The 25,761-nt window shown below is 44.6% G+C and overlaps 1 protein-coding gene across 2 annotated transcripts in view; it reads right to left on the bottom strand.

Moving 5' to 3' along the window:
• The window catches only part of NUDCD3 (NudC domain containing 3), a 114,675-nt gene that overhangs the window by 71,710 nt on the left and 17,204 nt on the right, over positions 1-25,761 (bottom strand). For both annotated transcript variants that reach the window (XM_029604225.1, XM_029604224.1), the window contains exons 3-4: positions 16,078-16,394; positions 15,335-15,467 (exon numbers count right to left, since the gene is read on the bottom strand). In XM_029604225.1, coding sequence (XP_029460085.1) covers positions 15,335-15,467; positions 16,078-16,394 — 450 coding nt within the window. The remainder of the gene's footprint in view (positions 1-15,334; positions 15,468-16,077; positions 16,395-25,761) is intronic.

Here is a 25,761-nt window from a genome sequence, read left to right as displayed (position 1 = left end):
CACTATGCAGAACAGGTTATGGCTTTTCTTCAGCAGTGGCTTCTTTCTGGCCACTCTATTTTATTTATTTATTTATTTATTTAAGATTTTTATATACCGGCAATCATGAGCACATATCTTGCTGGTTTACATGAAACGGGAGTGCATTAAATACATCAACTAGAACTGTGGTGATCGAAGGAGCAGTTACAAATAACAAGGGTAGCAGAACTTGGATAAGAAGGAAGAGATAGGAAAGAATAAACGGTTGAACGGTATACAAATAAATTAAATGCTATGTAAAAATGGCATGATTAATGGCTGAATATTTGAAGTCCTTGGTTTGTATCTATGACGTGATATTAGATTGTGTCTGGGAAAGCTTGCTTGAATAACCAAGTCTTAAGTCCTTTCCTGAAAGTTAAGAGGCAAGGTTCTAGTCTGAGATCTGTGGGAATGGAATTCCACAGAGAAGGGCCAGCAGTGGAGGTGGCACGATCTCTTAGAGTGATGTGTTTGGTCATTTTCGCAGGAGGAACTTTGAGGGCGCCTCGGTAGACATTTCTGGTAGGTCTTGTCGAGTTGTATACTTGGAGGGGGATTTGTAGATCGAGGGAGATGCGTTGATGAATAGTTTTGAAGATGACACAAATGGCTTTGTACATGATACGGAAGTGGACGGGTAGCCAATGTAACTCTTTTAGAATGGGGGATATGTGGTCTCTCTTTCTTGCGCCTGTTAGTAATCGAGCTGCTGAATTTTGAACCATCTGTAGTGGTTTGGAGTAGGAAGAGGGCAGACCTAGCAATAGGGAATTGCAGTAGTCTAATTTTGCAAAAATGACTGCTTGGATGATCGTTCTGAAGTCTTGGGCATGGAAAAGAGGTCTTATCCTCTTCAGAACCTGGAGTTTATAGAAGCAGTCTTTGGTTGTTTTGTTGATATGGTTGTTTGGTTGTTTTGTTGATACTCTACCAACAGGCCACATTTGTGGTGTAATCTTGAAACTGCTGAACAGTCAACATTTGCCCCGGTCTCAGCCAGAGATACTTGTAGTTCTTTGAAAGCAATCTTAGGCCTCCCAGTAACCTTCCACTTCAGTTTTTTTTTTTAAACCATGGCTACTGACTTTGGAGGGATAGCCTGATCACAGCAGTGTCTTGGTGGTGCCAAACTGTTTCCACTTTACTATGATAGACCTGACAGTGCTCCAAGGGATATTCAAACACACTGAAATTTTCCAATAGCCTTCCCTCAATCTATAACTTTGAATAACATTATCCTGGAGTCCTTTCAGCAATGCCGTGTTTGTCAGTTTTTGAGGTTTGCTTTACATTCACCTCATATACAGAAGGACCTTGACTCTTCATCCAGAAATATTCACAGTTCAATTTACTGTGACTGGACACAGGTGGCCTTTATTTAATATATTATGAGCCTTGTGAAGGCAATTTTTTGAGCAGAGCTAAATTTGGTTTACTATGACAAAAGGTTATGAAGACATTCAATCAAGACTTTTTTTTATTCTTATAGGAATTACTTTTGAAATATTTCTATAATTGTTCTTTCATGATGAAAGTGTACAGCATGTTGTATATATCAGTGAAACTAACTTCTACTTTAATGCATTTTGATTTGTTTTGTTTTTTTTTAGACAGCAGAATGTGAAAAATTACAAAGGTGTGAAGATTTTTACAAGGCATTGTACAGGGACCTCATTTTTATCACATTTCTCTTCTAGCAATTTCATCAAAAGAAAAATGGTGTGGCTTATCAATACATGAAAACTATCCCATGGCTCTGAATCAACCCTGCAGCTACTGCTGCTGTCTCTTCCCTCACTCCTGCACCTTGATGATCTACTACTGTTGTTACCCCCTCCCTTCCCAGACTCCAATCTGCCAGTGCAGTTTCCACTGAATCCTTCTGCTTGCCTCCCATGTCCTCCTAATCTGCTGCTGCCACCACCACCCCACCCTGGCCCCAATCTGCTAATATAGCCACCATCTTCTTCGACTCCCTCTGCAGCCCTGATCTGCAATGGCAACCAATAGCTTTCATTGTGTTGGCAGATGCTGATAATGGTGCATTTTTTCTTGATTTATCATTCTTGCAATAAAATTGGATCCCTACATATATTTTATCCATGATACTTGACATGCAGTCCTTTATTCACTTGGTATAAAAGCATGTTGCTCTCCATTGTACTGCAGCGCACTGTGCATCATTCCCTGTGATAGAAACGCATGCTACTTTCCGAGGTACTATTCTTGGTGCAGCACAAAGACGGTAGTATTAACAGAAGCTGCAGAGCATGCAAGAAAGATACTGAGAGGTACTGGAAAAGATTTATAGTTTTAGGATTATTACAAATGACAGACAGGATAAACTGGACATTTCTGGAGAGCAGGAGGAAACTATGGCCCCCTGGATTACAAAATGACTTGAAATGTATGGGTTCATGCATCTTGGGCAAGGACTCTGTTCCCCAGGTTTGTGGGGAATGCTGAGGAGGCAGTATTCACAGCCTCCAGCCATAGCTCAATGGCAACACCCATTAGGCAGATTCAGGGACCTTGTGGCTCCTGGCCAAGGGCTATCATTGCAATAACTGTGCCAAGAGAATTGGTAGAGAATATAAAACATGGGCAAAACCCCTGGGTAGTTGTTAATGAAGGCTCATGGCAATCTAGCACAACAGCTGTTTGTCCTGAGTAAAACCAGGTCTTAAGTGCGCAAGTGCCTTTGAAAATTACCCCCATAATGTTTATTCCAGAAGATACTGGTGAGCAAAAAAAGCTGACCTACCTGCTTAAATGTAATAGCGCACAGTTATGTAGTAAAGGGGTTTAATTATATTTTGTTTGGGGATTTTTTTTTTTCTATTTTTAACCTGCTTTTTCTCTCTCTGCCCCCTCTGATTGACAGAATTTACCAACCAGCAGAAGTATTTGCTTTTTCAAGTCTACCTTCCTTGGTCTGGGGCTTTCTCCACTTACCTAAAAAAAAACCCGAACTTTTTTCTATAGCCCCTTTTCTATAGAACAAATGCTTAAAGTGCATTCGCAGCAAGTGTAGACTGCTTTTTTCCAAATTATTTCTTAAAGTTTTAGAGACTTTTACTGTGTATATTTAAACAAAATAGAATAGGCAATGTGTATATATAAAAGATGAAATTTACACATACAAAAATGTGAATATATACAGAAGTGTGCCCAAGGGAAAAATATGTTAAGCATGGGATATGCAGTTTTCTCCTATGAAATGTTTCCCTAGGAATACGTCTGTGTTTGTCTAAAAGACCATGCTGGAGAACGTGGATATAGACTATTTAGGGTGGTGTATGCAGCAACAGCAGCTGGGAGGGAAAAGCAAAGAGTGACTGACACAAATTATAGTCAGCACATTGGGAATGAATTAAATCTTTCTGGGATTCTGTTCACATCTGGCCAAAAGGGAAATTAATTACTGAGAAGCAAGGTTCTACACACAGTGCTCAAAATATAAGGCACTGAGCTATGAGAATTGTAGCAGAGGCGGATGCTTAACCATGAAGGCATAGCTATGTAGAACTAACTGAAGCTTCATTCCAGCATGCCAACTTTATTCCCTCATATCTGCTGATTCACACAAGCCATCTCCTCTGGACTTCGTCAAAAATCTGACCCTTGGGTGCACCATGGAGGTGACAAACTCAGTCCTGGGGAAGGAGGGAGGGACAACAGCTATAGCTACCAGTCACAGAGTGGAGTCATCCCTGTAGCCTTTGAGATCAACATGGTTTACTAGAGCTGCTCAGGCATGCTGTCAGAGTGATGATTTTACAAATGAAGGAAAAAAATAAGAGGAGGAGGGGGAAACTCTGAAAACCCCTGATGCCAGCTTTGACAGCGTGGTAGTGAATAGCTTAGAATCACTTCACTTATTCTGCCACAGTGTTTCGGGTGGAAAGGCCCAGGAAGCCATGTTTTCTGAGGAAACCTCTCACTCATATCTAAGGTCTCTTTTTCCTTGTCCCCAAAATGATCCTCACCTTTATTTATTTAACAGTATTTATTTCCTGCGCCCTCTAATGTTCAGGGTGGGTTACAAAGAAAACACACACATAATTTAATAGATGGACATAAAATAATAAATTAATATCAACGAATAAAATAAACTAGTATTGTTACTTACTGTAGTTAAATTATATAACTGTAAATAATAGTAGACTGAGCTTAATGGGATGTTTCACAGAGGTTCGGGAAAGCTATTTTGAAAAAGTGATGTTTCAGAGCTTTTTAAAATTCTTTGTTATCGGAAGGTAATCTAAGTTTGGGAGGAAAGGTATTCCATAAGATTGGGCCTGTAATGGCAAAGCACAGTCGCTTACCTGTAACAGGTGTTCTCCTAGGACAAGCAGGATAGTAGTCTTCACATGTGGGTGAATAACAAGCTCCAGACTGTCCCTGAGAACAGGAGAGGCCAACAGCGACCAAACAAGGTGCCAACAGGCACAACACAACTGCGGCACTGTAGGCCAGTAAGGGACTGTCTGGGTCCCACAAAAGCACAAAGAGTTGGGTTCAGTCCTGGAACAGGTTGCGCAGGATGGATTCACCGAAAGCACTGTCCTGGCTCCCATCTTGATCCGAGTAATGGGCCGCAAACGTGTGAAGAGAACTCCAGGTTGCAGCACGGCACATTTCAATGATGGGGTCTGCATGTAAATGAGCCACTGATGTCACCATAGCCCACACAGAGTGAGCTTTTACTCTGCTGGCTAGCGGAAGGCCCGCCTGCGTATAGCAGAAGGCAATGCAATCCACAAGCCAATTCGACAAGGTTTCTTTACCCACTGCAACTCCCAGCCTGTTGGGATCAAAGGACACAAACAGCTGAGTGGACTGCCTGTGGCCAGTGGTGCGATCTAGATAGAAAGCCAAGGCCCTTCTACAGTCCAGAGTATGAAGAGCCCATTCCCCCGAGTTGGAATGGGGCCTCAGAAAGAAGGTGGGTAAAACAATAGACTGATTGATGTAAAAATCAGCAACAACCTTGGGCAGAAACTTAGGTTGTGTACACAGGACTACACGATCATGGAAAAACCTCATGTAAGGAGGGTATGTGACAAGGGCCTGAAGCTCACTGATCCTAACAGCCGAAGGGATGGCCACAAGGAATATGACCTTCCAGGTGAGGAACTTCAGGTCGCATGACTGCAGCAGCTCAAAGGGAGGGCGCATGAGCCATGCCAGGACAACGTTAAGATCCCAGGAAGCAACGGGAGGCCACAATGGGGGCTTCAGGAGGAGGAGGCCCCGCATGAAACGGCCTACTAAAGGCTGGACCGAAACTGGAGTGCCAGCAACACCCAGATGGTACGCACTAATAGCGCTAAGGTGCACCCTGACTGAGCTGGTCTGAAGCCAAGACTTGGACAGATGCCACAGGTACTCCAACAGCCAGGGAAGGGGATATGAGAAAGGATCTAAATCCTGTTCCGCACACCAGAAGGAAATCTTTTCCACTTCAAGCTGTAGGACTTCCTGGTGGAAGGCTTCCAAGATACCACCAGAACCAGGGAGACACAGTCCGAGAGCGCCAAGGGCTGGAGGACTACGCACTCAACATCCAAGCCATCAAGGTCAATGCCCGGAGGTTCGGATGGCATAAAGCGTCCCAATTCTGTGAGATGAGATCGGGCACCTTCCCCAGCCGGATGGGTGCCCGCACAGACAGGTCCCATAGAAGCGGGAACCAGACTTGTCAGGGCCAAGAGGGGACCACAAGGATCATGGTCCCTCTGTCCTGCTGAAGCTTCAGTAGCGTCTTCAAGAGGAGCGATAGAGGGGGATACGCATATAGCAGTCCCCTCCCCCAGTGGAAGGAGAAGGCATTGCAAGCTGGACGTCTGCCACCAGCAATAGGGAGCAGAACCTGCTCACCTTGTGGTTGTGAGGGGAGGCAAAGAGGTCCACATCTAGTGTACCCCACCAGCGAAATGGTTTGACCATTACCTCCGGATTGAGGGACCACTCGTGTGGCTGGAAGTAGTGGCTTAAGTAGTCTGCCAGCACATTGAAATGACCCTGTATGCATGTCGCTCTGAGAAACATGTCCTGTGAAAGGGCCCAGCTCCACCCTTGCACCGCCTCGTGGCAGAGGAGGAATGAGCCTGTGCCACCCTGCTTGTTGATATATAACATTGCAACCTGGCTGTCCATCCAGATCAGGACATCCTCGCGCAACAACCGGTCTCTGAATGCCCACAAGGCATATTGGATCACTTGAAGCTCCAGGAAGTTTGACAGCGGGCTTTTGCTTGCAGTCCAGAGACCCTGCATGTGGATACCGTCCACATGGGCTCCCCAGCCCTGAGGAGATGCATCGATGATGAGGATGGAGCAGCTCGGAAGGGAAGCCCCCCTCTCCAAATTGAAGAGATTTTTCCACAAAGACAGAGATGCTTGCAGAGAGTCTTTGACTGTGAGGGGAGTCTCGAGGTCCTGGAAAGCCTGTCACCACTGAGCCCTCCACATGCACAGGCAGGCAAGAGGGGTCACATGGATGGAAGCTGTCATGTGGCCTAGCAGGCGGAGCAGAAGGTGGGCAGATATCTGCCGACTGTTCTGGATAAAGATTGCTAGCGAGGCGAGGGAGATAGCCCGATCCCTGGGCAGAAAAGAGTGGGAAGGGAAGGGATCAAAGCCCTGAAGCTAGGTGGGAAATTAAACAAGGGGCAAAGCTACAAGAAGAAAAGCTGTCCTATTCCAACTGAGAGGAAGAAGCCTGGGGAGAAGTACCACAGACCAGCTAGTGAGTGCCTTGGAAGTTATAAGAGTAAAAGAAAAGGGCTGTCATGGGAGGCTGTAGAATAAGGCTGGGGTGTTTCAACCAGGTGTGGAAAATCCAGTTCCTTTCCCTACCTGAGGGAGGTGATAGTCCACTCCAAACAACTGTGTCTGGGAAAAGCAAGGCTTTATTGAACTGAGTTTTAGAGCCTTGCCGTTACAAGCTGCTATGCTGGGACAGGCAAAGTCTGATCAAACTATTTTTGGGGAACAGTTGTGCTGGGGAAAGCAGGACTTTACTAAACTGTGGCTTAGATCCTTATATTATAAGCTTCAGAGCTGAGACAAGCAAAGCCTTATTAAACAGTCTTTGGGAAGCAGCTGTGCTTGGACAATGGAGAAATTACTTACCTGATAATTTTGTTTTCCTTAGAGGAGATAGATCGACTCAGGACCAATGGGTTATGTTCCCCTGCCAACAGATAGAGGCAGAGTCAGATTTCAAAGCTGACGTCACCCTAGATACACCCCTGCAGTGACCTCAGCCCTTCAGTATTCTCTTCAAAAGTCACTATGGACATACTATTGAAAAAACTTGATTTAAAATGGATATTCGTAACTGTACTCAACCAATCGTAAACTCTGAACCCCCAGTAAGAATATAGATGCCCTGATCTAGGGACTGGATGACGACAACTTACCCGTAATTTCTTGGAATCAATATCCACTCCATGGGCGAATCCTTGGCACTGTACTTGGGCAGCCGTGGGCAGGATGCTAAGTCCATCTGTCTACATTAAGGAAAACGAAATTATCAGGCCAGTAATTTCTCCATTTCCTAGCGTGTAGTCAAATGGACTCAGGACAAATGGGATGTACAAAAGTTACTCCTGATCGGGGCAGGAGGCTGCCTGCGGACCGGTTAACATCGCCCTTGCAAAGACTGAATCCCATCGGGCATGTACGTCCAGGCGATCGTACCTGGAGAAGATATGAAAGGAGGACCTTATTGCTGCTTGGCAGATATCACTGGAGACAGCAGTCTAGCTTCAGCTCATGAGATTGCCTGAACCCTAGTGGAATGAGCTTTAATCTGAGAAGATAATGCTTTCCTGCCTCCACATAGGCTCCCTTGACCACCTCCTTAATCCAGCGAGCTATGGTAGCCCATGAAGCTGGTTCACCCTGCTTCTTTCCATTGTGAAGGACAAACAGGCGTTCTGTTTTTCGGACGGTTCTGAAACTTCCAGATACAGCACCAAAAAGTCTACTGACCTTCAAATGATGGAGAAGGTGGTATTCTTCTGCATCCTTGTGCTTATCTAGGGATGGCAACGAAATGGACTGATTCAAATGAACTCAGAGGCTGCCTTGGGTAAGAAGGATAGAACAGTGTGAAGCTGTAACGCTCCTGGAGTAATCCGGAGAAACGGTTCCCGACACGACAATATCTGTAGTTCAGAGATGCGATGTGCTGAGCATACAGCCACCAGGAACACAGTTTTCAAAGTTAATAGATGCAAGGAAAGACTACACAGTGGCCGAAAGGAGGGCCCTGCCAAAAATTCTAATACTAGATAAAGATTCCCCAAGGGAATCTGTCACCATAGGGGTAGCCGGAAGTGCTTCACCTCTTTCAGAAAATGGGCCATGTCCGGATGAGCTGACAGGCGGGTTCCATTCACCACGCCCCTGAAACAGGAGAGCACCGCTACCTGGACCTTCAAGGAGTTAAGGGTCAAACCTTTATTCAAGCCATCCTGCAAAAATTCCAGAATTAGTGGGATTTGACTGCCCGAGTGGGGAACACCATGATCCGTGCACCAGGTCTCAAATACTCTCCAGACCCTCATGTTTGCTAGGGATGTAGAGAACTTCCCAGTGCAGAGTAAGGTGGCAATTACTGCTGCAGAATATCCTCGCTTCATCATGCGAGCCCTCTCAAGGGCCAGACAGTAAGAATCGAGTCAGATCCTCGTGAAGGACCAGTCTCTGCTGCAGCAGATCCCTGTGCGGTGGGAGGCACAGGGGGTCTCCACCAGAAGTCTCTGCATGTCCACATATCACGGACACCTGGGCCAATCTGGCGCTACTAGTAGAACTAATCCCCTGTGGTGCTCGATTCTGCAAATAACCCTGCCCAGCAATGGCCACGGAGGGAAGGAGTACAGCAACATTTCTTCTGGCCAGGTCTGAACGATCCCCAGGAACCACTGATCTCTTCTACAACTGAAGAATCGGGGAACCTTCACATTGAGAGATGTGGCCAGCAGGTCAATGGACGGGAGATCCCAGCAATCTACTATCAGCTGAAAGGCTTTGGCCAACAATGCCCACTCTCCTGAATCCAGACTCTCCCTGCTTGGAAAGTCTGCTCTGACGTTGTCTTTTCCTGCGATATGGGAGGCTGAGATTATCTGTAGGTGTATTTCCGCCCATTCCATAAGGAGATCTATCTCCTGTGACACTTGCTGGCTCTTGGTTCCACCCTGGCGGTTGATGTAGGCTACCGTCGTTGTGTTGTCTGACATTACCAGACCGCTTGACCCTGGAGTCTATAGTTGAATTATAGACACACCAATCTGACTGCCCAGGCTTCCAGGCGGTTGATGTTCCAGAGGGCCTCTTCCTTGGTCCAACATCCCTGGGCCATCAGTTCCTGACAGTGAGCTCCCCAGCCCCAGAGCCTTGCTTCTGCTGTGAGGACCAGCCAGTTCGGAGAGGACAGGGGTAAACCCCTGCTTAGATAAGCTTCCTGTAGCCACACTGGAGCCGAGAGCATACTCCCATCGGTAAGTGGAGGTGAATCGAATAGTCTTGAGACTGCGGGTTCCAACGTGACAGTAGTGGGCGTTGAAGCAGTTGCATGTGTGCCCTCATCCACGGCACTATCTTCAGGGTTGCCGCCATCAAATCGAGAACTTGGAGATACCTCCATACTATCGAGCGCATAATGCTCATCAACTTGGGACATCAACGTCCTTATCCACTTGGTCAGAAGACCTTGCCCTGCTTGGTGTCGAACTGGACTCCCAGATATTCCAAGGACTGGGAGGGCTTGAGATTCCTTTTGTCCAGGTTTACAACTGAACCGAGTTCCTGAAGCAAGAAGGTCACCCAGAGACTCTTCCACGGACTTGGCCCAGATTAACCAGTCGTCCAAGTACGGATGCACCAGCATGTCACGGTTCCTCCGGTCCGTGCACTCCCAACTGCGCCATTTCTAATGTCCAGCCCCTGAGAGAGCTTTCCTGGTCCCTTCCTGGAAGTCACACCAGCCGTCCATCTTCCATCTAAGCAGGAGCGCCAAAGTTCTAGGTAGCATGGTCCTTCTCCTTCAGTCCCTAGCAGAAGACTGACTCTGCTGGGTTAGGGAGTCTCTTTTATACCTGGCAACTCCTCCTCCTCTGTGAGATGACTGGTTCCGGGGGAAGTCCCACCCTTAACCTCCCACACCTGTATGTTTGTCTCTATGGTTACAGGGGAAGCCACCAGTGTATATCCTTGACTTTGTGTCACCTGGGTTTTCTTCCCCCTCCTTCTAGGACTTTGGTTCCAGGGAGTTTTTGTTCTTGGCTTTATTCTACCTACCCGCTCTAGCATAGTGACCCCATCACACAGCATTCCCTCTTTTCTCAGTGCTGCTGCTATGACCACCATAATCTTAGAAAATGTTCTAGGAGTGGTGGTTAGGCCAAAGGGCAGTGCCCGGAACTGATAATGGTAACTCAGTACCGCAAAACGTAGGAAATGTTGGTGTTCTTGACGGATTGGAATATGTATGTAGGCCTCGGATAGGTCCAAGGAGGTTAAGAACTCTCCTGATTGTGCGGTCATTATCACGGAGCATAGGGTTTCCTTGCAGAAATGATGCACTCAGATCTCAGTTCACGCTCTTGAGGTCAAGGATGGGGCGAAAGGAACCTTCCTTCTTGGGTAAGATGAAATAGATGGAATAATGCCCTGTATTTTCCTGGGGCACAGGTACCGGGATTATAGCCCTCATCCGGAGGAGCCTTAAAAGAGTAGTCTCCACCAATTGCTTCTTGTGATGGGAGTGGCAAGGAGACATCATGAATATGTCTCGAGGAGTGCTGTGAAATTCTAGCGCATATCCTTCTTGTATGACCTCCAGTCCCCATTTGTTCCAAGTGATCCTGACCCATCTCGGGTAGAAGAGGCACAGTCGTCCCCCCTATCTCCTCGTTCTGGGTTGGCGAATTTTCATTGGGGGGGGGCGTTCGAGACAAACCTGAACCTACCCCTCTCTTGGGCTGTCGACTACGGAAGGACCGAGACCTCCCAAAGGGCAGAGACCTCTGAAATGTCGAGTTTCTGTAGGGGGATAAGTGTTGGGAGCCCATGGATTGACCCCTCAAATGGGCACTGTAACTGCTTTCTCTTATCTTCTGGTAGCTGGGGAACTGGAGATTCACCCCATTTACTTGCCAGCTTTTCCAATTCGCTTCCAAAAAAAAAAAAAAGTGTGATCCTTTAAAACGCATCTTTGTAATATTTGCCGTGGAGGTTGTGTCTGCTGCCCAATTCCGCAGCTATATCTGTCTTCTGGCCACCACCACCGAGGCCACTCCTCTGGCCGAAGTATGTACTAGATCTGAGCCAGTGTCAGCTAAAAAGGCAGCAGCAGGTTCCATAACCGCTCTGGAATTTACCCCCGGGTCATCCACCTCCTGAGAGAGGAGTAGGCACAACGAGCTCCCAGGGCACAACAAGAAGCAATATGTAAGGTCATTGCTATTGCGTCAAAGGCCGGTTTAAGGATGGACGCCATCCATCTATTGTGTGCATCCTTTAAGACTGCTTCTCCCTCCACTGGATAGTTGTTCACTTAGATGGCACAGAGCAGTGCATCCACTTTAGGGAAATGCAAACGCTCTCACTGCTGGATCCAGTGGGTATAGAGCTTCTAACACTCGTCCCCCTTTAAAAAAAACTTGCTTCTGGGGCATCCCATTCCAGGTTAATCAACTCATGAATGGCTTCCAGTACTGGAAAGTAGCAAGAGGCTTTCCGTAGGTATTATTCTTTGGTTCCATCATAGAGTCCGTCCCAGGATCTCCCAGAATCTACAGGATCTGGGAAACCAGGGCCAGCAATTAGTCTCTATTGAAAAACCATAACATGGTCTGATATGGTTCTAAACCAGGGGGGAATTTCCCCATCTTCCAAGGAATCTGTATCCTCCTCTTTGTCCATGCCATCCGAGTCCCTGCCAGGGATACACTTGGTGAAGCAAGGCATGCCTCGAGGTCTGCCGATAGGGCTGGGAGAGGGACGGTTTACCAGCTGAGGTTCCGTCCAGACAGGGGCAAGTGAGGTAGTAGACTGTGCCTGTTCGAAGGCTTGAAGTCCCTGGAAAAATTCCACCCAGGGGAAGGCAGCCAGGTCCATGCCTAGCCCAGGAGATCTGAGTATGTGCCACTAAATTTCCCTCTCCCATGGATGACCTAGTCCCAGGGATACTCAGATCCGAGGGACTTCCAGGCTGTGGCTAGCCCATCCTCTGATTGGGAGGAGCCGGGCTTAGCAAAGTCCGGGGAGGCCAACTCTCCTTGGGCTTCCCCACAGTGCTGATATAAGCTGGAATCCAGGTCAGACTATGCAGCCCTAATATGACAACCAGCACAGAAAGAAAGGCGTTTCTGTTTCTTGGCTGCCAGTGACTGTGTTCTATCGGCTCACGCTTAAAAATTTCTATGTGCTATGCGCACATATTTCACGTGCATAGACGGAGCGTGGTGAGGCACACGCACAGCCCATGCACCCGGCTATTCCTGGTTCTGTACTAAGAAGTTGTGTGTGTATGTACACGCGCAACATGTGCAGGGCAATATGAGAACATAAGAACATAAGAAAATGCCATACTGGGTCAGACCAAGGGTCCATCAAGCCCAGCATCCTGTTTCCAACAGTGGCCAATCCAGGCCATAAGAACCTGGCAAGTACCCAAAAACTAAGTCTATTCCATGTTACCATTGCTAATGGCAGTGGCTATTCTCTAAGTGAACTTAATAGCAGGTAATGGACTTCTCCTCCAAGAACTTATCCAATCCTTTTTTAAACACAGCTATACTAAACTGCACTAACCACATCCTCTGGCAACAAATTCCAGAGTTTAATTGTGCGTTGAGTAAAAAAGAACTTTCTCCGATTAGTTTTAAATGTCTAACTTCAGTTAGTCAACCAGAATGACTCACTGCTCTCTTGATTAACAAATGTTGGTACCTATTCAAACCCAATCACACTACCTCAACACCTTTCCAAGGTGAGTAACTGAGCTGAATTATTCAACCTTTTTACTTAGGTATACACTGCTCCTAGCTTATTTCTAGCTTCTGGCTATTTTTTTTTTTGGGGGGGAGGGTTTGTTAATACAAACACTAAGTTTGTATTTAATACAAACACTCAGTTCTTTAAAAGTCTGCAGAACACTCAGTTCTGTAGACTGTTAAAAATAAACACACTACCTACTGCTTAATAGCTACCTTATTGACTATTTAAATATACAGTCTAACTTGTTTATTCACTGCCTGACTATTAAAAGCACAAACACACTAAATAATATTCCCAAATAGTTAACTTTGCCCCAATACTTTTAAAAAAGACAATGTCCCAAGCAAAAACTTACTCATTCCTTTTAGCCACCAGCAAGGTGATCCTCTCCTCTTAGTGTTCCCACTGGAATGTGGCACACACAAAGATGCATAAGATGGCGCCACCGCTGCCTACCACACTGTGTGCCAACCAAGCCTAAAGCAGGGCCCTAGCCCACTGGAGGCCGCTCAATCCATTCAGAAGCCCACTTCCCCTTACCCCAACAGGATTGGGAACGACATCAGTACGGCGTACTGCGCAAAGAGACTGGAGGAAGTCTTACTGAAACCCCTCCAAATGTTTCTAATTGGGATGTAAATCTTCTTCTCTCTTTTTTTTTCCACTTACCTGGGCTCAGAGTTTACCAGCTGGTACAGATATGGTCTCTGACTGTGGGGGGAGAGGGCTTTGCCGTCACCACACTCGGCTTCCTGAACCCTCTGCTTTTCAGCTGCTTAGCAGCAAAGTCCACGCCGGGAACCAGCTACCGGACCAAGGCACACTTCTGAGGTATCTCGGAAATCACCTCAGGACTTCTCAATTAGGGAGAGGAGCCTTTAGGTTATCACCACAGGAGAGTGGAGCTCAAAATACAGCAATCCCCATAGGAAGAGGTATGTCCACCATTTGCTGGAGACGGAGAAATACTGAAGGGCTGAGGTTACTGCAAGGGTGTATATCTAGGATGAAGTCAGCTTTGAAATCAAACTCAGTCTCCATCAGCTGGCAGAGGATCACAACCCATTGGTCCCAAATCCATCTGGCTACATGCTAGGAAAGCAAGCCTTATTGAACTGTGTTTTAGAGCTTTGCCGTTACACGCTGCTGTGCTGGGACAGGCACAGCCTGATTAAACTTTCTTTGGAGAGGCAGATGTGTTAAGAATAACTAGGCCTTAGTGAACTGAGTTTTAGGGTCTTGCTGTTACAACTTGCTGTATTAAATGGAGTTGGGGCTTGAAGGAATTGCGGCAGAAGCCTCACTGTTTGGAAAGAATTACTGTAGCACTCAAGCTGTATTGAACTCTAGTCTGGACTGGAGTATTGGCAGTAGTGTATACTTTCCCTGGGATTCTGCAGCAAGAGCTTGTCAGAATAAGCCTGAACATTGGACCCAAAAGAGAATACTTTTCATGATCTGTGACAAACATCTTGCACCCAAATGAGGAGAATGTCTTGAAGCTGCTGATCTGTTTCAACATCTATGGGCAGAGTATAGCAGAAATTAAGCAGAAGGCAGAATTTGTTTTTCAGGACCAACAACTTTATAAACAGAAAACCTGAATCAACAATTCAAGGAAGAAAGAATGCTTTACCATGACCAATGCAGCTCACTTGATGAGGAGATAATGAAAAATATAAAAAATGTCAAAATGGGTCTGAACTGAGTGCACGTGCAGTTTGCCCTCAAGTGCAAAAGGCAAAGCACACCTTCCATTTGGACATGGAGGACATAAACCAAGCTTCTCTGAGTAAGGAAGTGATGTAAAAATAGTGCAATGAGGTGATAAATGTGTGGAAGTCTATATGACATAGGTCACACAAATGTCTCAGTTTTACACAATTACTGTTCATGTTGTCACAGGAACCCAAATGGCTAGCACGGGGACACACTCTGCCTATTATCTCTAACCCTACTGTTACACAGACAAGTTCAAGGCTTTGGATCTAAACCATGTAGACAAAAAGGCAGAGATCTCTAGACAGAAGAACTATAGTTCTGATAATGACAGGGTTCTTTCTCTGAGACCTGTTTCATGGCACCAGTCTCTGGGTGACCAGCATTTCTCCTCAGAGGTAGTACTGTACATATCTCGGTGTACTCTGTACATTGCTTTCTGCACGAATGCTGACTCAGAGGATCTTTGCATATTTGTCTGCTTATACTAGCATAAAGCTCAGCTGGGGCCCAAGAACATGTGTCTGTTACCCATTTGTCTATCCTACAGAGCACACACGCCCATTACCTCTCTGCCTTTCCTGATCTCCTTTGGCACAGGGACTTTAATCTCCAGGTCAGTGTAATCCTGAGACCAGACATAGTTGTCTCGAACGGCTCCATTGTAGCTGTCAGAATTTGTCTGGAATTGCTCTTGCCCCCTGGAACAAAGAAGAGACAGGCTCCGGGGTATCAATGTGTGCAAGAAACTTATAGCGAGTATCACAGGCAAGTTTCAGAAAATTCAGGCACAATACAGCCCATTTGGGTAGATTCCAACTTCTGGTTAATAATGCAAGATTTTGCACTGGGGAGTTCTATTTAATACATGTGATCAAGATTAGGCATGGCCTACCATGCTTCTAAGTGTTAAATGCGCTGGCACAGAGGGAATTCACAGAAGGATCCTAAAGAGCAGATACACACTACTTGGAGTGTTTCTCTCATCTTACTTCAGAGACGTTTTCCAGACTGGCCCTGTGACAGCCAAAGTAGCTTTGAATCTCCTATTGTGTAGGACTGAGGAGTGCTGCAGAGCGTCTGGAAACCTCACATTCGGCTGTAGTGGTGGAGTGTGTGTTGCAAGGCTTTCTTCTACAATAAGGCACTGCCTAGGACCCATCTGGTGGGGGCTGCAAGAATCATAAAGGGTGTTGTGCTCGGGCCCCACTTGAGATGGAAGGCAACTGGCACTTATTATAAAAGAGAGAGAGGAAGTGATGGGTAAATAGAGTGCGGGGGGAAAAAAAAATATATATAGCATGAGCTCACCTGGGCATGCCATGAAGTTGCTCCTGACCAGCAGCAACAGCAGCTGCAGAGCTCCCTGCTGGTTTGATCTCTAAGGAGCCGACAGCTGCCTCTTTCTCTGGCTCTGTTGCTGCTGTTTGCTGTTGGCCTGTTGCTTGCTGGGGCTCCTCAGCTGCAGGAACCTGCTCAGTTACCAAGTCTATCTCCACCTCCCCAGCCGGGGGAGGGACTCTCAGCCTCTCAGCAGCCTTCTCTTCTTCTTTCTTCACTTTCTCCTCCAGTTCCTTCATTCTCCGCTCATGGTCCTGCAGTGCAAGCTTTTCATAGGTTTTAAATGCCTGCAGTCACAAAACAATCTGTATTACCAGTCTAGATTACCACTGCACAGCCAAAGCATGATCTGAGCTTTTTACTAGCATTGCAAACATGCATGCAGCCACCTCTGAGGTGGATGTTAAGAGCAGCAGATTTCACCATTTGCATATATTGCACAAACAGCCTCTGTGGCGGAAAAGAGAGACGAAACAATATAATTTTACAGCTGTAATATATAAAATTACACCCCCCATTGCTACAGCCATATGTGAAGATTCCTCACTCTCTGATTCCTAGTATAAATAAATCTCTTCTAACTGAAGCTGGTAATTATTCCTAATGCCAGAGTTGGACAAAACCAGGCAACAGATCACCTGAAAATTGCAACGTGGCACTGGCCAAATCCTGGGATAGAGGCCTCTCCTGCTAACCCAGGTGGAGACACTACCACTGCAGCCAGCCCAGGCCTGAGTGGAGATGCTTCAGCCTAGCAGTGCCCCCTGCTTCCCAAATCCAGAGTGGTAGAGAGCAGCTGGAGACAGAGAATCTGGGAGGCCAGAGTTAAGATGCTGGAGCAGCTGAAAAGAGAGAAGCTGGGAGTGGACATACTGAGAGCAGAAGAGAGGGAAAAAAAAGAAACAAGTGGAAAGAACACAAAAAGTGAAAAGTAGCACAAAAACTAACACTGCCTCCCCCCCCAGAAAAAAAAATAAAAAAAAAAAAAGTTAAAAGGAAAATTCCCTGGCTCCTAAACTTTTGATCAGCACCCAGGTTTTCCAGATTTTTTCCACTCCTGACAATTACTTTTCTATGAGGAAACAAGTATCTCAGCTCTAACAGATTGAGAATAGAGGGCAGGGATGGCCAGTTCCACAAAAGGCGTTGTTTTTCAGTATATCCACGATATGATTAACAGGTAAGAAACTTATTTCCTTTCCATGAATCCTGCCACACTAGTCCAGATGAGTGGGTTATGTCCCCTTACCAGCAGATGGAAGCAGAGCACATAGCTTTCCGTTGTGACATCACCATTAGGGATGTACATTCATTTGGCCATCTGTTTCATGGGTATATGCGTATCTCGTGGATTTATAGTACGTGCGCAAGAACGGATGTTACGAGCGTAACTTGTTAATAAAATATACGCCTTGCCATCCATTCTTATACACATACTACAAATCCGCAAGGTACATGCACCTGGGAGACAGAGAAGATGACTGAAAACCAGACATCAGATCTGCATACCACACACTCCTTGGCTAACATGGAGCCGCTAGGACCACATAATTGCTCTCCAACTCTATTCAGTGAAGAATCCTTCTGATAAGTAGACAGAGTGGTCATACAACTCCTCCCTTTTTTGTCTAGACTAAACCAGGGTGATTAGTCCTACAGCGACTCAAAAATGAAGAAACTAGGCAATCTTGCAAGTCACCATCGAATCTATGCCTCACCACAGTAATATCTGAAGAAAAAGTGTCTGGGCTGAGCTCCCATTCACCTTGGTCCAGGAGATTCCTGCTCAGGAAATTGGCTTGAAACTATCCTGACCCACAATATGAACTGCTGTGCTCAATGTCAGATAATCTTCACCAGGTAAGGGAAAAACATTTTGATTCCTCTAACACCCTCAAGCTTCAGGAATCTCTCAGTCCATTCACATAAGCCACCTCTGCTACAGAACCGGCGAGCAGTCAGTCTGCTTCCCCTTATTAAGGAAAGAAAAGTGAGCAAAAACTAAACGTTTTGCCCTGGTTGCCAAACAGAAAAGGGGCCAAGTAGCCTCCTTCTGAGAGCAAAAGACCTAGAAGTACACGGTCAGAATCCTTGAGGAAAGTACCAGACTCAACGGTACTGGTACTGTCCGCAAAGGAGAGGTGATCTAAAATGGGCTTCCATCAAGATGGAAGTTGAGAGGACCCATGAGAACCTTGGCCTACAGATCCAGATTCAAGGTTACTGCCATTGTACCTTGAAGTCTAAGCTAGTCCCAAGCTCTCAGGGTTCAGAGAGCAGCAAATTTTAGCCTCTGTTTACAAACTTGGCCATTCTCTCCGCTGTTAAGTAATTTTGACTCGACTGAGTAGCAAAACGAGCCCCTAGTCGTTTCAAGGACTGAGATGGAAGAAGTCTGCTGTTAGCAAATTGTTCACATACTTCAAGCCTTTCAATGACCTTGGACCATTCAGTCGGAGGGTTGGCGATCTGCTTGGTAAGACTTAAAAAGAATGAACTATGCTGCTCTCACTTTTCAAAAAGGCCACTACAATCCTGGTAAATGTTCACAGAGCCATGGACAAATCAAAGAGGAATGCTCTGAGCTGAAAGAATATTCTAATAAAATACAAAAATGAAGAGGATACTCATCATCCAGCACTGCCAACATCTCAGAAGCAAGAGTTGCAGCCTGAAAAGAGGGGAACAGAAGTTCATTCGCCTTAGAAAGGAGATTGGCCTGAAGGTCTTGACCTTATTGGGAACCACAAAATGAATGGCATACCAGCCACAACACTAAACTGAACAAGGAACTGGAACTACAGCAGCAAAGGCTGACGCACAAAGAGGGTGGCTGAGGCACGTGGAAACCCCATGAAGGTGTCTGGAATAGAGTGGCGAGCTGCAAACACAATACCAAAGCAAAAGACATTCAAATCACTGGACCAAAGAAATCCAAGTCCGCCCTTGTAAAACTGTGGTAAGCAACCGCTTTCAGGAAGGGCCAAAAATAAGCCTGCTTTGTTACAGTGAAAAGCAAGACCAGCTCTAGAGAAGCTAGCTGACTCTACCAGCTTCGCCTCTTTTTTTTTTTTTTTTTCCTACCCCCCTTCTCTAGACCCTCCCCTCATGAAACTGGATCTTTTCCTTAGGCCTGAAGGGAAAAAAAGATAGTCAGGCCCAAAACATCTGGAGCCTTGAAATCACCCACAATTTCTGCTAGAGAGACTCTGAGGCTTGGATCTCCAAGATTCTTAATTAGTTGCTTCCCTCTGAAAAGTTTATTCCACGGTTATTTTGTTCTTTAGAATAGTTTCCATGATTTTTCCCAGCACTAACGTCAGACTCACCCCAGAGCCCCTTTTAAAAATTGGGGTTACATTAGCCACCCTCCAATCTTCGGGTACAATAGACAATTTTAATGATAGGTTACAAATTACTAGTAATAGATCTGCAATTTCATTTTTTAATTCTTTCAGAATTCTGAGGTTTATAACATCTGGTCCAGGCAATTTGCTACTCTTTAGTTTGTAAACCTGCCTTTTTACATCTACCAGCTTCACCTTGATTTGTTCTTCTGAATCACCACTGAAAACAATTTTTGATATGGACATCTTCCCAACATTCTCTTCAGTAAACATCAAAGCAAAAAATTAATTAAGTCTTTCAGCAATAGCTTTATCTTCTCTACATGCTCATTTATCATCTAACGATCCAACCAACTCCCTTCACAGGTTTCCCGCTTCCAGTCAGCTTCTTTTCAAATTCACTTTTAGCACGCTTTATCAGTGTTTTACATCTAACCTACCAATGCTCATGCTTTTTCCTATTTTCTTCAAATGGACACTTTTTTCCAATTTTTGAAAGAAGTTCTTTCAGCTAAAATAGTTTCTTTCACCTCATCTTATAATCATGCTGGCAGTTATCTGGCTTTTTTTAATGCGTGGAATACATCTGGATTGGGCTTCCAAGATAGTATTTTTAAACAGTGACCACATCTAATGTAAATACTTAACTTTTATAGTTGCACTTTTCAATTTTTCTCATTTGATCAAAGTTTCCTTTTTCAAAGTTAAATGCTAGAGCAGTAATTTACTTAATGTCCTCCTTCCAGTTATTAACTCAAATTTGATGGCATTATTATCACTGCTGCCGAGTGGCCCCAACACTATTACCTCTCGTACCAGATCCTGCTTTCCACTAAAAATTAGGTCTAAAATGGCTCCCCCTCGTCAGTTCCCAGACCAACTGCTCCATGAAGCAGTCCATTTATTTAATCTAGAAACTTAACCACTAGCATGTCGTGATATGCCATTTACCCAGTAAATACTGAGGTAACTGAAATCTCTCATTATTACTGTGTTGCCAAATCCTAATCTCTGTTAGTATTTCATCATCCATCTGTTTGTTTTGGCCAAATGGACGGTAGTATGCTCCTGCTGCTATACTTTTCCCCAACACACTTAGAATTTCCATCATAAAGATTCTATTGTGCATTTAGTCTTCTTCAGTATCTTCATCTTATGGGACTCTATTCCATGCTTAACATAAAGCACCACCTTCCCATCAAATTGATCCATCCTATCATTGCGTTATACTTATACCCTGGTATAGCACTGGTTATCCTTCTTCCACAAGGTCTCTGGCGTGCCAGTTATGTCTACATTCAATGCTATAAATTCTAACTCTTCCATCTTACTTTTTCAACTTCTGGCATTAGCATACAGACATTTCAAAGTATGTTTTTTGTCTGTACTAACAGTCTGTTTATCAGTTGACAGTTAATTTGGAATCTTAACCTGGGTGGTTCTTTACTTTTGGCAAATGGGCTACTTTTGCTTTTACTGGAACCTCTCTATTGGGATGCCTTAGCTCCTCTGTTATTTTAGTATCCTTTGAAGATATCTCCATCCCAACCATGTGCTGCTGAGCGACCATGTTCTAGTTGCCTTTTTGAAGGTTAGTGCCAGCAGCTTGGTTCCACTCTGGTTAAGGTGGAGCCTTCCTTTTGGAATAGGTTCCCCCTTCCCCAAAACGTTGCCCAGTTCCTAACAGAACTAAAAGCCTCTTGCCTGCACCATTGTGTCATCCACGTATTACGTTTTCAGAGCCTACCTCTGGGGAACTGAACAGTGCGGGATTGACAGAAAAAAACAACTCTGCTGACAGGAAATAGATCTCCCGAAGGTACTTACCCACAGAAAATAAGCTTCTCCCCATCACTGCAGAGCACATTTCTCCTCATTACATGGTTGACTCCCACCCCAAGAGGCTTTACCAAGCAGTTTTAAAGAGGAGATTGGGTGGGGGGAGAGGAGGGGAAGGCAGCATTACAAAGATCTTCTCTTCAGACTTTTTTTTCTCTTTAAACTATCATCCACCGGGGTTGTACCTAACCCCTTCTTGGGTTGAAAACCTTAAAAAGTGGGTTCGCTATTCTGGACGCACCAGGTTCAGGCCCTCCAAACATAGGGAATAAAATGTATAGCCATTCCTCTGGACTCTATGAAACCCCCTCTGGGATTGGGAACCTCAAAGAGCAGGCTTGCTACTCGGGGTAACCCAGGAGTCTGGGCTTCCAAACACTGTGAACAAAAGTTTCTGCTTCAAGTCCCTTCAAGGGAGGCAGGCGCAGTGAGAAACTCTGCTACACAATCCAGATTGTCCTTCCAGCTGCTGGAGGGAGAGAAGACTGGCTCTCTCTGTGCTGCACCAGTCCTAAGGCCTGGCAATGATGTCACAGAGGAAAGCTTTGTGCTCTGCCTCCACCTGTTGGTTAGGGGGACATAATTCACTCATCTGGATTGTTATAGCAGGATAAAATGGAAACATGAGATAGATTTGCATGCACTACCTCCATTGTGTGCCAATCCATCTCATGCATATTTATTGTGGACATCCTGAAAAACAACCCTGTGTGTGGCTCTTGAAGATCAGCATTGGCCATCCCTGATATAGGAGCTGGAGCAGATGGTCCTACAGTATAAACTGTCAGTGAGCACGTTAACATCTGATTTTCAGGAAAATAAAAAAAAGAATACTCATAAGACCCAGTGCTTTTTTTCTGAGGAAAAAATGTTTAGAAACTCTTATACAGTATATTCTACTCTATCCAATCTCCTTCACCCCCCCACCCTATTTCCCTCATTCTGTGATACTCTCTCACTAGTCCCCCTCCTCCAATCTTGTCTCTCAAACCCTAACTTATGCACTTTCATCCAGCTCTCCCCCCCGCCAAATCTTCTCTCTCAAACCATCACCAGATCCTTTTTCTGATTCAGATGTAGCTTGGTCAACCTGAAAACCAGCCCTGTCTGCAGCAGTTGAGGACCTTTGCCCTATAAGAACCTACAGCTCTATAGTTAATGTACAGATTAGCTCAATGTCCAACACTGAAGCACATGAGCTCATCATTGCAAGAGTCTCAGGATAAGGAATTAAGGGGGTCGTTTACTAAGCATTTTCCCCATAAACACAGAAGGGGAGAAAGCCTTAAGTAAATGACCCCCTAAGAGAGAAAGAGAGAGAAACATGCCCAGTCTATGGACTACTTCATTTCTTTGGGCTCAATCTCACATTGCCATCCATAACAAATAATGTTGCAGAATTTTGTAAAATTTACATGCAACAAAATGCTTTTGAGGAAACTTAGAAACGTGAGAGCAGAAATACCATATGGCCTATCTAGTCTGCCCATCTAACCAACTAATTTAACTTTACAATTCCCATCACTCCCTCAGAGATCTCCTGTGCTTATCCCATGCTTACTTGAATTCAGATACTGATTTTGTCTCTACTACCTCCAGTGAGAGGCTGTTCCATGCATCTACCTCCCTCTCTGTAAAAAAGAATTTCCTAAAATTACTCCTGAGTATATCCTCTTTCACCCTCGTCCCATGACCTTGTTCTACAGCCTCCTCTCCATTGAAAGAGGCTTGCCTATTTTACATACAAACCTTGAAGATATTTAAATGCCTCTATGAAATCTCCCCTATCTCTCTTTTCCTCGAGGGTATACATGCTTAGATCTTTAAGTCTGTCCTCATATGCTTTAGATTGAAGATTTTAACGATGGAACCAAAAAAAAAAGTGCCCTTTTTAAATATCCATTTTTAGCTAAGAATCCCTGGACAATTAATCCACTTCAATTCTTCTGCAAAATTAATTTTCCATGTTTACGGCCCCTACGTTTCTTTGCTTGATTCACGCTCTCCCATCAGTAGATTTATTTCCCCTTTCAGGCTGAGTGGGTAGTCTGCATTAATTGCTCTGAACAGTAACTGCTGTTGGGGTTCTTTTTCACAAAGTCAAATCACATACTTCTGAAGCCAGGATACACTTAAACAGATGAAAATATGAGCATGATTTAAAGAAGAAACATGCTTTTATAAAGTAATAGAAGCTGATGTAATAAAGTATGTTTGGAACAGCAAACACTAACCCTCAGCTGTGCGCACGAAAAAATGTGCGCAAATTTTGCTGCAAAAGAAGCAAAAAGAGTTTTAAGCACCAAAAATGGGTGCACAACAATCATTTTATGCATGGGAAACACGCTTTTTCTGCACAAATCAGGTTTTCTGTGCATAAAACACTGACTACAGGTCCTGGCACCAGAACTCCAGCTTCCTACATGGAATATTTATTTATTTTAAAGTTCTTATATGCCACTTTATTCAATTGGATAATTGATCTATGCAGTTTACAAATTGGTTACATACATAAATACAAAATAAAATAACAAATAAAAAAAAGTTAAGATAAAATAAAAGCAATATACAATTACAGACTAAATTTTAAAACAAATAGATGTCATAAAACAGTAACTATGTAATTTTGTAGGCAATGGAGAAGAAATGTTTTTAAAGCTTTTTTTAAAATCTTTAGCATTTATTTATTTATTTAACATTTTTATATACCGACCTTCATGAAAAAAATTCATATCAGATCGGTTTACATTTTATTTTATTAAGGCTTTTATATACCGAATTTCTTGATACAAATCAAATCAATTCGGTTTACAATGAACTAAGTAGAATATACAATTAACCAATCAACAAGAGATACAGAGCATACAGTTACATTATAACAAGGAAGCCTTAACTTGGAGTAGGAAAATAAAGAAGGGGTGAACGGAGCAATAAATATATAAAGTGCAATAAAATAGAATAAATACTATATACAGTGGAGGGGGCTAGGAGCCAACCTCTCTTTAATGGATATTAGGCATGAAAAATGTACATATAATGTTACATGTAACAAGGGGTAAAAAAACTTAATCAACCATATAACAAGAGGCGAAAGATACATATAACAAGGAGGTATAACTTGGAGGGCTAGGATAGCCGGAGATATAGGACAGCATAACTGAATAAATTAGATAATGCAATAATATGAAGAAGGGAGGCATAAATAATGCATAAACTTGGGGGGGCGTTTAGTTAGGGCCTGTGGTAAAAAGAGGCGCTAGGGACACTAGTACGTCCCTAGCGCCTCTTTTTACGCCTCTGAGGTGGATATTTTCAGGCAATGAGTTCCATAAAACTGACCAGCCACTGAAAATGCTTGCTTACAAGTCAAGTCTAGTCTTGCTGTCTTAATGGTGGGCACTTCTAGGATGCATTTATCCATGGACCGTAGTTGTCGAGACGGTTTGTAAAGTCTTAGCACTGAACATAGCCAGACTGATGATGGATTGTAGATTAAGTTATGAATGATGGTAAGAACTTTGTATTGAATACAATATGAAACCGGTAACCAATGTAATTGTAACGGAGTAATATAATCTTTTCGAGGTATGTTATATATTAAGAGGCAGATTTTAAAATGTACGCGCGGCCTACGTTTGTGTGCGCTACCTGGTGTGCACAAAATGCACGCCTGATTTTATATGCGCGCTCAATTATGCCGGCGTCTGTTTTCCGAACCAGTGGCTGTCAGTGGGCTTGAGAACAGACGCCGTAAAAATTGAGCGTCTGCTGTCAAACCTGCTGACAGCCGCCGCTCCTGTCAAAAAGGAGGCGCTAGGGACGTACTAGTGTCCCTAGCGCCTCTTTTTACCACAGGCCCTCATTTAAATACTTGATTGCGCTCAGGAGAGTGGCCTGGGCGCGTGCTGGGAGAGTGGGCGCTCTCCTCGGAATGCTGACTCTCCTGCGGGATTTACTGTATTGGCTCGATAGAGAGATAAGGTTGGAAAGGAATGCAGTAAGATATTTAGATCATCACTCCCCCCATTTCCACCCAGGATCCATGTCCCTAAATTATCCAAACAGATGTTTATCTAAATTGACTTCTAAATCCTCCAGTGATTTGACTGCGTACAAAATGGTAACTGAATAAAAATATACTCGAACAGGAAATTCTTTTCCTACCTAGCCCTATTCATCATGGGCATATGCAATTCCTGCAGTTGTACTGCCAGAGGAACAGGCAGGTAGAGCCACTGCAAGCGGATTTGGCATCCTAGGCAAACCTTTGGTTATTCCCCCCTCATATTAACTATTGACAACAGTGGCTCCAGCACAGTGCTCCTTTCTTTGATGGTATTGGCTCTGGTACAGCACTCCTCTGAGCTTCACGCTGGCAGGATCTTGCTGCCCCAAAATCTTGGCACTCTAGGTGACCGCCTAGTTTGCTTAATGGAAGCACTGGCCCTGCAGGCGGGTCAGTTCTGGG

The sequence above is a fragment of the Rhinatrema bivittatum genome, chromosome 5 (assembly GCF_901001135.1).
Source record: "Rhinatrema bivittatum chromosome 5, aRhiBiv1.1, whole genome shotgun sequence".
Classification (NCBI taxonomy): domain Eukaryota; kingdom Metazoa; phylum Chordata; class Amphibia; order Gymnophiona; family Rhinatrematidae; genus Rhinatrema; species Rhinatrema bivittatum.
Note: the sequence above shows the minus strand (reverse complement) of the source record. Positions and strands in the feature narration are given on the sequence as shown.